The following is a 13,839-nucleotide window of genomic DNA, read 5'->3' as shown; positions in this document are numbered from 1 at the left end:
TTCATTCTCCATTTGTTTGGCTTCCAGGTGCAGTCTCTCTTCAGTCTCCATTTGTTTGGCTTCCAGGCACAGTTTCTCCTTAGTTTCTAGTCCTTTGGCCTCCAGGCGCAGTATCTTCAACTCTATATAGATTCTCAGGTCCTGCGATAAAAATGTGGACTGTCCCATTTCGGCAGGCTGCACATCACTATCACCAAACCGGATATCCTCCAAACAGCTGGTCCGAGCTGTGGCTGCGACTGAGGCTGAAATCATTGCTTCCATGGTCTGATTGGCATGCACCAGTCCTCTGGTTTAGCACTCCTTAGCCAACTGGATCTTTGTCAGCTTACTAAAATCTTCTGCTGACATCCTTGCTTGGTATCCCTGACTATCTAACTAAAAAATATATATAACTGTGGTGGATTGAAATTCTGAGTGTTTACCTTGGGGCTGTCAAGAGTGCACACCTTAATGACAACTACCCACAGGCTACTGGAATCCAATTAAAAATCCCACACCACTGGCACCAATTAAATGTGACACCCAGTTAATATCCCACCAAACTGCCACCAATAAATGTGATATCCGGCTATATCCCACTGGACTGCTGCCAATTAAATGTGATGTCGCCAGTCAGTAACTAAGAACCTTCAGTCCTTATTACTGACTCCAGTAGGAGCAATATTTCACACGTTTGTCCTAAGTAGCCAGATGTACGACATGCCCCCCCACAACACACACACACACACACACACACACACACACACACACACACACACACACACACACACACACACACACACACACACACACCTCAGCCGATCAGGTCCCATTTCTATCTCCTGACCCTACTTCCACGCATTTTAATTAAAAAAAAAAATTCTTCTTTTAAACTGTAGTAAACTGCTTGCTACAGGTGACTAATACAACATATTAATGTTCATCCCTATAAATTGAACTGGATGGAATTCCACAATTTATTCTCCAACTTACAATTAAAAGTTGCTCACAACATCCTTTATTACACAGAGAAATCCCAAGCCATAACATCTCTTATGCAATGTGCACTACAGACAGATCTCTTTGCTCTAAGGATGCTTTCCTTGTCTTTATTCAAATATCACACAACAATTGTCCTGTTCTCTACATATCTATCAAAAACCTGGAACAATCTTTCTGATATCCTATAAAAAACATCAGCTGCAAAACCTTTAAAGTTAAACTCATGGCCCACCTACTAAGGTCTTTGCTTTGTCTTGTGCAGGAACTCCAGACTAATCTACTTCACTGCCTACTTCTTATCAGCGACTTCCTTTGTAAGGCTATATATTACTTCCTCTCTGTTGAACACCATATGTACAGTTTTATTACATACTATGAGTCTCTCTTACATTTTATTCACTGATAATTCTCCTCCTTCTAGACTACTTAATCTTTTTTTCTTTCTCTCAGCTGTCATCCATTGTTTAATGACTTTTTCCAGTTTTTCTAACCATTTATTTTCTTCTATATTTAGCCTCCAGATTAGTTACACTTTTTCTCTGCTTGTCTTATGTCGTCATTTTATTATTCACCCTATTGTCCATCTTCATTTATCTGTATGATTTTTAATATTGCTATGTGCAGCCTAAACTGCATGAATTATTTTAATAAGTTGTATTATTTCTTAATTGTTTTATGTACATTCTAAATTGTATGCTAGTTCTTTCTCATCGTATTGCTTGTCATCTCATATGGACATCTCCTTTCTCAGCCTCTGCTGCAAAGCAGTCTTGCATAGCTCAATCAGACTTTACCAGTAAACAAATGCAAATAAATAAAAGTAAACATCATACATGTAGCAGAATTAAATGCAGTAATGTTTTACTACAATACTGCATTGCATAATACTAAGGCTGGAATACAGTGCTACCAAAATTCTTCAGTACATTTCTAATCTTAGGGTTTTTTCCCAGGCCTCCACTGAAAATAGGACTTGTGCCCAGTCAGATTTTCCTGATAAACAAAAGACAATAAATAAATAAATAAATAAATAAATAAACCTAGTCATTAGTGGGGTGTTCTACCTTCCTTATGTTGCCCTTTCACTGTAAAGAGTATCTCTTAATAAAATTTATCATCAGTTTCATTTCCTTCTTGTCTTGCAGGTACCTTTTGCAAAAAGGTTGCCTTTATTTGAAGTCTCTGCTTTACACTAGCAGAAAGAGGCTCAGAACACTGGATTTCCTTTCTTATTTCATACTATGAACTTACTTTGTTCTGAGGGCCCTCAGTCAAGTGCTTTTCTTTTACTAGTTTCATCCTATTTTTGCACATATACTTTAAGTTTCTGTGTATATTTCTGTTTTGAACTGACTTTTGTTTCAGTTTCTTATCAGTTCATTTTTGGTTTTTATATTGACATCTCTTACATATGTTTGCTTTCTGTTGCTCTGCCATTGGGACATACTTTTGATAACAGACAGGGTCCTTCTTACTCTCTAAGCATAATCAAATTTGCACTTTGTAAGCTTTACGCCAACTCCTCTCTCCTGATTTTAATTCTGAATCTCTGTATGAATGTCAGAGCAGAATTTCTTTTTTGGTGGCATTTCTTAGCTGTTTAAAGTAAAGGTGGTCTGATGGGTTTTTGGAGGATCTCCATTTGGCCCAGATTTTATTACGTAGAAGGATATTTTGCCTGTTTTTTTTAGTGAGCCAAGGTGCAAATTTGGTTCTTATACGGGTAGAGCGACAAGGGGCATGGTATTCTAGGATTTGTAGGAATTTTATATTAAAATAGGTCACCGCTTCATCAAGTTGAAGATGGTGTAGTGGTGACCAGTCACATGCCTTAAGTTAATTCTGGAAGCTCTCTGGAAAAAAAGTGATTTTAGAGCGTGAGGTTTTGAAGTTAATTGAGTTGGGGCTATGAGTTTTTTGTTTAATTATGTAGGTTAGAGCGTGGTCACTAATGTCATCTGGAAGGGTACCTGGTTTATAATTGTCAGGATAGCTGTTGATAAAGATCCAATCTAGGATGGTTTCCTTACTGCCTGGTTTGTGAATTCTAGTAGGGGTGGTTATTATTTGGGAAAAGACGTATAGATTTATGTGGGCGGTGGAATTAGGGGAGTTACAGGTGGCCCAGTCTATATTAAAGTCACCTAGCAGTATGGTTTCCTGAGGTAGGTGAGTAGAGAGGTAATTAAGGATGTTTTCAAGAATATTGATATTATTACCAGGGGGAAGATAGGAGCAAATTAAGTAAATAGATTTACAGTTGTTAATTTGAAGTTTGGCAGTAAGGGTTTCTGCATTAGTATCTAAGGGTAGGAAAACATTGAAGGATATGACCTGAAGTTCTGTTTTATAGAGAATGGCTACACCCCCACCCCTTTTGGCTTTGTGGTCACATCTCAGGATGTTGTATCCAGGAGGGGTAATTTCATGGTCATGAGTTGAGGGCTTTAGCCAAGTTTCTGTAATACAGAGGATATCAAATGAGTGCAATTCTAGGAGTGCATGAAGTTGGGAAATTTTATTGTTAATGCTACGAATGTTGAGGTGGGCTATCAGGAGAGAGTTAGCCAGTCTTTTTGTGATAGTTATAGTATGAGAAGTAGGATTGAGTGGGTCATTGGCAATGTTGTTACTGGGGCCAGGGTTTGGATGAATGTCACCATTTAATAGGGGGTGTTGTTGAGGTGCTTGTAAAATTGTTAGACTTTTGTAATAGTTATTTAAAGTTTTCTTGTTTTGAAAGTAACTAATATGGTTGGATCTATGACATTTTGGTAGTATATTGATAGAAGTGGGAGGTTATATTTATATGGTTGAGGGTGTTAATGTGAGAAGCAGATTGAGTAAGTGAATAATGTTCATAAATGGTTAGTGTATAGGGTATAGTAAGAGAAACTAGGATAAAAGTTAAGAGTAGCAGGTTTGAGTATGTAGTCTTCAGTATTGAGGCCATTAGGAAGAGTAGGATTACAGGAAGAATAAAGATTGAGAGAAGAGTATACTATAAGATAAAATAGAGGTGGCTGTAGGAGAGAAAGTTGTACAAAGATATCAAAAAGGATGATTACAGTGCAGAGGGTAGGGAGAGGATATAAAAGCTGTAAAGTGGTTAAAGGAAGCAGTAGTGGGTGGGGATGGGTAGTTAATTGGCAGTGGTATGTGATACGTTGATAGCTGCACTGGGGGTGGGTGGGAATTAAGGGTAGGGTAGGGGATCGAAATGAGCCCGAAGGGCGAACAGAGCAGATTAAGACAAGTAACTGAAAAATGTCAGCAGAAACAATCTGTAAGCACTGACTACTGAGGTATTTTCAGTTGGTACAGGTAAGTGAGGAGGGAAGGATACAGTGGTTGAGATGGTGAGGGGTAGCTGAGTGCAATTAAAGTGGAAAGTAGCAGAAAGAGTGGTAAAGAAAGGGCAGGAAAAAAGTTCCTTCTTTCTTAGTTAGATTAGGATCAGATCTTTAATTAGGTTTAATTCTGGGGTGAAAAGGTAGATGTACAAAAGAAATAGCCTAGTTCAGGGTGCCACCTTGTGGCTACAAATTGTATAGCAACCAAAGCTAGAGTACAGAGATGGAAGGTAAAAGAATTACAAGGTTCCGTGAACAATTACAGGAGATAGCCCAGGGATAGGAGAAAGTATAAATATTAAGGGGTATAGAGGGGGTATGGCTGCTGGGTATCCTGGCTAGGTAGAGTGCCTCAATGGATACACAAGTTCTAAAGCCAGTGTTCAGCTTTACCGCTAGGTAAAATATACCATAATCCTGTTTTTCCTCACTTCATATTGCAATTCCTATTTGTATTAGACTAACTTACATTTAATTTCTCTACAAACTGTCTAAAATTTCTCTAAATATTAAATGATCGTCATATAACTTGTATCGATTCTTAATCAATGTTCTTGTATTATGTCTAATTTGTTATAATTATTTAAATTGTATATGTTTTTGTTTTATTTTTGAAGACTGTAAAATCATTGTTCTTAAAATGTTCTGTAATAATTTTCTTCTCGGGCTGCTGCTGAAAATGGGTTTCTACCCAGTTGGACTTTCCTAGTAATCAAATGTCCATTAATAAGTAAATAAATAAATACAATTCCCTTCTCCTCAACCACTCTTCCCCGATACTTGAAGTTGTTTACCTGTTCCCTTCTATCTCAATTCTCAGCTTCTTGTTTCCACCACTTTCTGTCATTACAACTGTCTTATCTGTACTCAGTTTCATTCCATGTGCCTTCAGGTTTATAGTCCAGTCTCCAAATCTTTGCTAAAGTTCTTGCTCAGAGTCTGCCTGTAATCCCACATCATCTATACAACAACTTTGTTGATCTGTCCCCTCTGACCTGTTTGATAATGTAGTCTATTACCAGTACGAATAGCAGTGAGCTCAGAGCTGAACCATAATACACACTCACTCTCACTAAGGACCACTCTGTGAGACTGAACTCTGCTCGTACTTTAGTCATTGGGTCCTTGTACATAGTCTGCATTAATTCTACCAATATTTATGGGACCTCATATGCTTTCTCCAAGTCTAGGAATGCCAAGTTGGACCATTTCCTCATTTTTAGTTTTACCTCAACTGTCTGTCTCACTACAAACATGGTGAAATTGTGCTACATCCTAATCTGTGTCTGACCTCCTCATCTACCATCTTACATTTTACTGCTCTGCATATTTGTTTATCAATCACATTCTCCAGAACTTTCATGCAGTGTGACAGGAGTTTGATATCTCTGTACCGTACTGCTCACAGTTGTGGATGTCCCCTTTGTTCTTGCACACTGGCACTAGAATGCTTATTCTCCAGTCATCTGGGAATATGCTTTTCTCTCCATACTGCTATGAGTACACTTTGAAGCCATTTCTCCCCTATATTACACAACATCTTGATCATATTTTCTGTGAACTCATTTGCTCCTGCTGCTTTATCTGACTTCATTTTCCTTAGTGTTGTCCTTACTTCTTCTAAGGAGGGCTCCTGCTCTCCTTTCATTATAGGCTGTATCTAGGGTGGTATAGCTTCTGTAGCATTTTTTTTATTCAAAAGCTGCTGGAAATTCTTCCATCTGCCTTTGATGTTCTGTGGATTAGCAAGCAGGTTGGATGCTGGCAAACCCTTATGAATGGTGTTTGACTCTCTTCTTTATCTTTCTATTTTTGCCTTGCAACTTGAATGAGCTTCTTTGTACCATCTGCTGAGTCACTTTCCAGAATCTGAGCACCTCTGATTGCTTGTTCTTAAATATTGCAACTCCTCCCTTAGCCTCTTTGTTAGCCAACCAGTAGTGCTTCCTAGCCTGGTACATCTTTTCTACCTCCCACTTCTTCCTGTACTCCTTCTTTCATTCTTTTAATGATTTCCTGGAATTCTGTATTTTTCTGTATTCTATCACCAGCTTTTCTTTTTACCTTATTTCCATACCTGGCTCGACCGCATAGCTCTTCTATAGTCCTCATGCGTGTTGTTTTGAGGTGCTGCCATTCTTCAACTCCACCTATTTCCTCTTCTTCCTGAGATGCTAGAACCCTGAGCAATTCCTTGCATTCTTGTGGTTTCTCTCCAGTCATCTTCTAGGTCTTCAGCCTGGTCTCTGTTGACTTAGAGCCTTTTCTGACCACTGCTTGCAGATGAATGTGGCATCCAGTGGTTTATGCTGTAGGCCAACTGCTTCACTGGTTATGTCTTTGCAATCACCAGTTCTAGCCAAGGAAGTCTACCTGAGTTGCATGTTGGCCATTTTTGCATGTAATCTTGTGACAGTATCTCTTGCTGAGCCAAGTGTTAGCCACCATCAAACCATCTGACAAACAGAAGTCTAAAATGGCCTTTCCTTTTATATTCCTGTTGCCAACCCCCCATGTGGACCCAGGCAGTCCTCTTCTCCTGTTCTGTCTGTCCTGGTGCATACGTTCACGTCATCCATAATCAACACCAATTTCTGTGTCCTGCTTTATCAAGTAGGTCCTGCAACTGCTGTCTGAATGCATTCTTTTCATCACTATTATACATGTGTTATGGGCTATATGCTAAGATTATGAATAGTGCCCTATCCTTACATTGGAGTTTGATTACCATGAGTCTGGTTCTAATACTGATGACATCCCTCACTGTTTTCAGAAACCTCTACCTCCCCACAATGCCCACATCTTTTCTTGTCGGTCCTCTTCCTGAGTACTATATTCTGAATCTCAAGCCAAATAGCTTTGCTGCACTGCCTTTCCATCTTGTCTCCTGGATACATAAGATGTCCAGCCTCCTCTTTACAATTATGTCATCCACTTCCAAGCTGTGCCATGTCAGTGAAGCTACAGTGAGTGTAGCCATTCTTAGTTCATGTTTGTCAGGTTGATTGGTTTTATGTCCAGATTTTGTTCAACAGTGCTATCCCAGGTAACCTTGGCTGGCAACTGGACACTGGCTGGCCAGTATCTTATTGACCCAGGGCTGCTAGGTTTTATGGCAGGCACACAATGATCAATAGGGGCAGATAGACCCACACCTTCATTTGCCTGGGTCCCTGGTGCAGGGTAGGCAGAAGTAGGAGTAGGCAGGTCTACAACCAACTTATCATCAGCAAACACCCATGCCTATTCTTGGTGATATTAGTCAACATGGCCAAATCACCTAGATCTAATTTTTACCCCATTGAGTGGCTTGCTGTGACACAGAGCACAGTCAGTGAGCTGTGTTCTCTTAAGATGAGAATACTGCACATCACAGTTGATGCTCAAGGTGGTTGGCCTGTACAACTCTTCCCCTGTAAGAATCATCTGGACTCTGTGCTGTCCACAGCTCCATTCTTTGGAAGTTTGAGGTGAAAACACTCAGCATATTTTTGAGTGGTGGAAGGAACTCCACAGACACACCAGAAGAACATACAAACTCAATGCAGGACATTGACTAGTGGTTAGGATCAAACCTTGTACCTTGTACATGGGAGACAAAAACCTTAACCACTATGGCACCTGTCTCATCCAAACTGAAAAAAATAAATTCATACACTACTACACAGTTCATAGCCACTATTATATTTATATACAATATTCATTCTTTTGACATTTTGACTAATGTGAATTGAAGTACTGGCTGTTTATATTCACTATTTTGATGCAATGAAAATGAAGGTAGCAGACTCCAAGTTAGACTGCTGACCAGTCATGAGTGAAGTCCCACAGGGATCGGTCCTGGGTCCTCTCCTGTTTGGCTTCTACTTCTCAGAAGTCCAGGCCAATGCAGAGGGACTCTGGCTGACCAAGTTCACTGGCAATTGCAAGCTGGGAGCCATTATTAACTCCCCAAGTGATGTAGACATCCTACAGAAAGGCCTCATTGAGACCAACGACTGGTGTCAAAACCATGGCCTTAAGCTTCATGCCAAAAAATGTGTCGTCATTCCCATTAGGAAAAACTGACTTCCCACTAATTACCACATTGATGGTAGCCCACTGAACACTGAAGGTGTTATAAGAGATCTGGGGACACAGGTTGACAGTAACTTCTCCTTCGACCACCACATTTCCAATGTGGCCAGAAAGTCCTTCTATGTGGCACACCTCATTACCAAGGGTTTTGCATCCAGGAAGAAAGAGGTCATCATCTCTCTCTACTCTTCCCTCATTAGACCAGTCATCGAGTATAATGTCCCATTTGACATGTACCTCACTAAACACCTGCAACAGCTAGAAAGGCCAGAAAAGTACCTCACAAAGAGGATCCTAGGCCTTATACACATGCCCTACATGGACAGACTCAAAAATCTCCAGCTTTTCTCTGTCTCATATCATCTATTAAGAGGCAATCTCTGCTTGACTTACAAAGCCATGTCTGACCCAGCCCTGTTAGAAATGTTACACCTAAATAAATCCCAATCCCTCCACACCACACGCTCCAGGGACCTCAACCTCATTACCACAATCAACAGAACATACTTGAGGGGCAGGTTCATAACCTAGAGACTGCCCATGCTCTGGAATAGACTTCCCATACATGTCAGGCAGAGCACCTCACTGGCCCTTTTCAAGAGAAATCTTGATGAGTGGATGGGAAATAGAAAGTTCACCCTGGGGATCACTCCAGTGGGTCTACTTGATAGAGTCACCGGGAACTAATGGCGGCATGATGCCAGGGCACTTCTATGGGCTAGGCTTGTAAAGACTCCAGGGCCATTGGCCTAGTACACACCTATGAACCTATAACTATTCTGTAAACAGTGATCTTTAGGCAGATTTGTATCCCATACTGAACTGTGTATTGCATAAATACTGGTATGTATGCATATTATAAGGAGGTGGCAGGAATATACTGGGGAGCAACATAAGAAGGACTCTAATAACACTGATAAAAAGTTATGACATACTGGCTGCAGACTGAAGCCATGTGTGCCCTAGAAAATTTGCTAATAGTAAGGTTGCAGGAAGAGATGGAATTTTGGCTATTTTTTAATCCTGCAATATACTGATGGTTATAGCAGTCATAATTTTCCAGTAAATTTGGAAAACACATAAGTGGCTAATGTTTTGGAAAGAGTCAATTTATATTTTGATCCAAAAAATGGAGTGCTAAAGATTGCGCAAATTGATGAATAATTCTTTTTTAATGTGCTATTGTAGTAATGCTTAAGATTTTGCAAGTTGACTCCTACATTATACATAGATCAAGAACTGTAAAATGCACAGGATGGTTTCAGAAGAGTCAGAGGCACAACAGATCAAATTGCCAGTATCCACTGAATAAGATGGAAAGCAACTGAGAAAAAGAAAAAGCATTTACTTTTACTTTATTAACTACTCTAAAATATTTGATTGTGTGGACCATAAACCGTGGCAAGTGCAGACAGGCCACTGGTAGAGACCATAACTAAGTCTACAGGAATAACATAAATACATATATCCCATAGTGGAGAGATTAGAGAGGGCTATAAACTTCTTTCTTAGAAGGTGAAGTCTTTGAGTTCCCCTTGTTCTAAATAATTTATTTCATTGCAGTTTATTTTTGTTTGTTTGTTATAGTAGCCATAAAGACATACCAGCAGCACACACTGACAGTTTTCCCTTTGTTTGAATCAAGTAAATTTAGTTTTAAAAGATTTAATGAGCTTCTGAGAGAACCTATAAATTCTTCTTCTCCATTCCGCTGCTCCCATTAGGGGTCACCACAGCAGATCAATAGTGCCTGCAGAACGAGTGGCAGTAGAGTTTTACAGTGTCAAGTTACCAGCCCAGTGCCCAACCTTCCTGAGAAGGCACGCACATGCACAGACTCACATGTAGGGCCAAGTTAGAATAGCCAATCCACCTGCAGCATGTCTTGGAAATGTGGGAGGAAATGAAAGAACCTGTAAATTAACCTGAGAAATTCATCTCTTTAATAAAACAAAGTTGTAATGCAAATCTCATGTGGACCTTTCTAAATTTGTAATTTATCTTTTACACCATTCATTTTTGCATCTTTTCACGCTATATGCATGAGATTCTTTTCATAGCATAGTAGGCAATCACACTATGAAAAATATATGAGATTCCAGTAAAACAATTTAGACTGATTCAGGCTTTTTTCTCCCCACTTTCTGCTGACCATCAGGCCAAGCCACTGATCGGTCCTCCTTCATCCCTTGGGTGACAGACAATCATAGAGCTGTCATGCATGCATGCAGCCATTGGTATTTTCTCTTGAATATCCCTAACTTTTCCAGCAGTGGCTGACATTGGCACCTGTATCACTGTTAGGCCATCCCATAGTCTCCCTATGGTATATGTAACCCGACAGCTTCCATCACTGAGTTGGGATGACCAAGCCTACATTTTGGCACAAATGTGTAAAGGCAATGGATATTTTTATGGAGCTACTTGTGGTTATCACAATAGGCACACAGATGTGGTTAAAATTTTTCTAGAATCATCAGCATACCACAGCTGAGTCTTGACTTAGAATACAGGTGCCAGAAGAGAATTCATCAGTTCATAGGGTAGTACTAAGCTAGCTGTCCTTCTGGTACATTTTAATCCTAACTAACTTCACTCAAAGCTGAGAATCAAACCCTGTACTCTTGTGTCTGTGAGGTAAGCACCTTAACCATTATGTCAATCCCCAACCCCCTAAAATTATGTGTAAACTGGATTCGAACCCTGCTTCATGTATCACTGCACTTATACCTCGTCCAACAGAAAAATTTAGACGTTGTTCCCTTATATCACAAACAATTATGAACTGGTGATGGCTGTATCATACTCAGGGAAGATAAGGAGAGTTATGTCATGGCAGTTTGTGCATAGGCTTCTGTGTTGCATGATCTTCCAATCAACCCCATGTTCAGCTGCTTCTCCACATTTTTGATAAAGTATAGTTAGCCAACAGTGGTATGATTTGAAAAATACCTTTGAAAATGCATGCAGATATCAGTAAAACAAGGATTACTGCACAGTGATCAGTGATGACTTTCTTGGGCAAGTCTTTTGATCCTCATATATATGTTATATATTTGTTCTATAAAACATGGGTGGTGAGGAGGTTATTTTATTTCATCAAGATTACACTGAGTAAAATAAATTGCAGCACTGTCAATGTAGTGATTAACATAGAAGCATTCATAAACAAAACCTTGCTTTACAGTGCCACTTAATATGAGAATGATTGCTCTTGAGGAGTTACTGTGGTTTCAGAGGTTCATAATTCTTATAATTTCAGTAATGAATTTATTGCAGTTAATTAGCTTTATAATAAAAAATAGCATGAGAAAACCAATTTATGCGGGGATACCTGGTGGTCTAGTGGTTAGGATTTGGTGCTCTCACCCCCACGGCCCGGGTTCAATTCCTGGTCAGGGAACTTCAATGGATTTTTTTCAGGGGCACAGGAAAATAATTTTCTTGGGTGGCGAAAGCCAGGGTACCTTTTTGGCTAGGCTTGTATAGGCCCTAGGGCCAATAGCCTAGTACCTACCTATGAACCTATGAACGTATGCGCTGTTTTTATAAATACAAAGAAATGCTCAGAGGTAATCTTATTTATTGAAACATAGGCTCAGATTCTCAACTACACTATGAAAAGAGTCTCACGCATACATTGTGAAAAGATACAAAAAAAATGTTAAATTACACATTGAGAAAGTTCTACATGAGATATGCATTAAAATTTATCAGGTTACTTTACAGGTTCTCTCAGAAGTGTATTTAATATTTTAAAAGTAAATTTACTTGATTCAGACAAAGGAACAACTGTCCGTTTCTGCTGCTGGTATGACTTTATGACCACTGTAACAACAAACAAACAAACAAAAACACACTGCAATGAAATCAATTATTTATAACAAGGGGAACTCAAAGACTTCACCTTTTAAGAAAGAAGAAGTTTACAGCCCTCTCTCATGCCATATTTCCCTTACTAATCTCTTTTATTGTGCAGGAGGGAAATGAGATTCTTTTCCTGGCTTAGACACAGTATTAGTATTACAAACCACACTTTCACTTCCAAAACATATAAATCACAGATCCTTCATATAAATATAGATTCTGGAAATATCTCTTCCAGTATATTCAGCATGTTATTGTCAGAAAGCAGTGCCCTTGAAACAGAAACAAGCTGTCACTCATAACATTTTCTAATCAGAGTTTTGACAGCCTTTGCATGGAAAAAGTCCAGTGCCAGCATTTTGCTTGCATCCTGTAGCTCTATGTATTGAATGTTAAGACTTTCATATTTTTTCACACTTGCATAAATTGGTTTGTCTTTCTGTAATTCAACAGCTCAGTAGTCTTATCACTGTATTTATAATCTATAACAGAGAGAAAAAATGTATTAATCTTCCATTCCATTGGTTTGGTATATTTCAGGCACATGTCAAAGATGCTTGATGTACAAAAGGGAAACAAATATAAATATGAGTAATAAAGAGCAGATAATGTAGAATGGTCTTCCGTAGCTGGACACAACAGCATGTCTTTGGCAAACACTGTTTAATAAATAAAAAATTAAATTATTATTATTTTTTAGGATCCTTCCATTTTTACTGTACTAACAGCAAAATCAACTCGACCAGGAGTGGCCATTGCTGACTTTGTCATCTTCCCTCCTCGCTGGGGTGTGGCTAACCGAACCTTCAGACCACCTTATTATCATAGTAAGCAATTTTATTTTCAGTATCTTGTCCATGTGCCTAATGTGAAGAAAAAAGCTTAGTGAATTAAGATATATATAGGCCAAGTGCTATAAAACATAATAGTAACTCAAATATAAATGAAGGTGTCAACTTTTACTTACAAGTCTTGAAAACAAAATTCAAAGGCTCTAACAAGAATGCAATTAAGCAATTTAACTGCAAGCAAAATTATTTTCCTTAAAAGACCATGCTCAATATGCATTTTAGATTACTGCTTCCATAGCAGCCATTTTGTTACCACTGACAATATAAAATATTATCTTTGTATAGAGCACTTCATAAACGAAAGCAGAAAACAGTCATAATGAAGCAAGGCATGCGTAGGTTTTGTGAGTTTTAAACTGTGCATTAGTATGTATTATATTCCATCTTGTTACTATACTGAATCTTTTTTCCCCTGGTCTCCACTGAAAATGGACTACAAATCCTGGGATAATCCAGTTATCAAAACATAAATAAAGAGGAAAACAGATAGATAAAAAAGACATGCAGACAGTAACTAAAACTAAGTTTGCTTTGTAACTCTAGACCAGACATCACCTGCTTAGAGACATCATACAATTAGGGTGGGTATTATTTCAGTTATCAGTGGGAAAAATCAGTAACATTGTGAGAAGGAATAACTAGTAAATGTTGTAAGTTGTATTATGTGTGAAAACATCATTTTGCCTATATGGCAACCTAAATGTTAA

General features: G+C 38.8%; 1 protein-coding gene across 1 annotated transcript in view; it reads left to right on the top strand.

The window, feature by feature from the left end:
- The window catches only part of HGD (homogentisate 1,2-dioxygenase), a 622,110-nt gene that overhangs the window by 390,916 nt on the left and 217,355 nt on the right, over nt 1–13,839 (top strand). Inside the window, exon 12 of the mRNA XM_044071510.1 lies at nt 12,982–13,108. Within this exon, the coding sequence (XP_043927445.1) occupies nt 12,982–13,108 (127 nt within the window). The remainder of the gene's footprint in view (nt 1–12,981; nt 13,109–13,839) is intronic.

This window comes from Protopterus annectens, chromosome 5.part0 (genome assembly GCF_019279795.1).
Source record: "Protopterus annectens isolate FY-2018-M chromosome 5.part0, PAN1.0, whole genome shotgun sequence".
In the NCBI taxonomy this organism is placed as follows: domain Eukaryota; kingdom Metazoa; phylum Chordata; order Ceratodontiformes; family Protopteridae; genus Protopterus; species Protopterus annectens.
The sequence above is the reverse complement of the archived record's forward strand: the minus strand, read 5'-3'. Positions and strand labels throughout refer to the sequence as shown.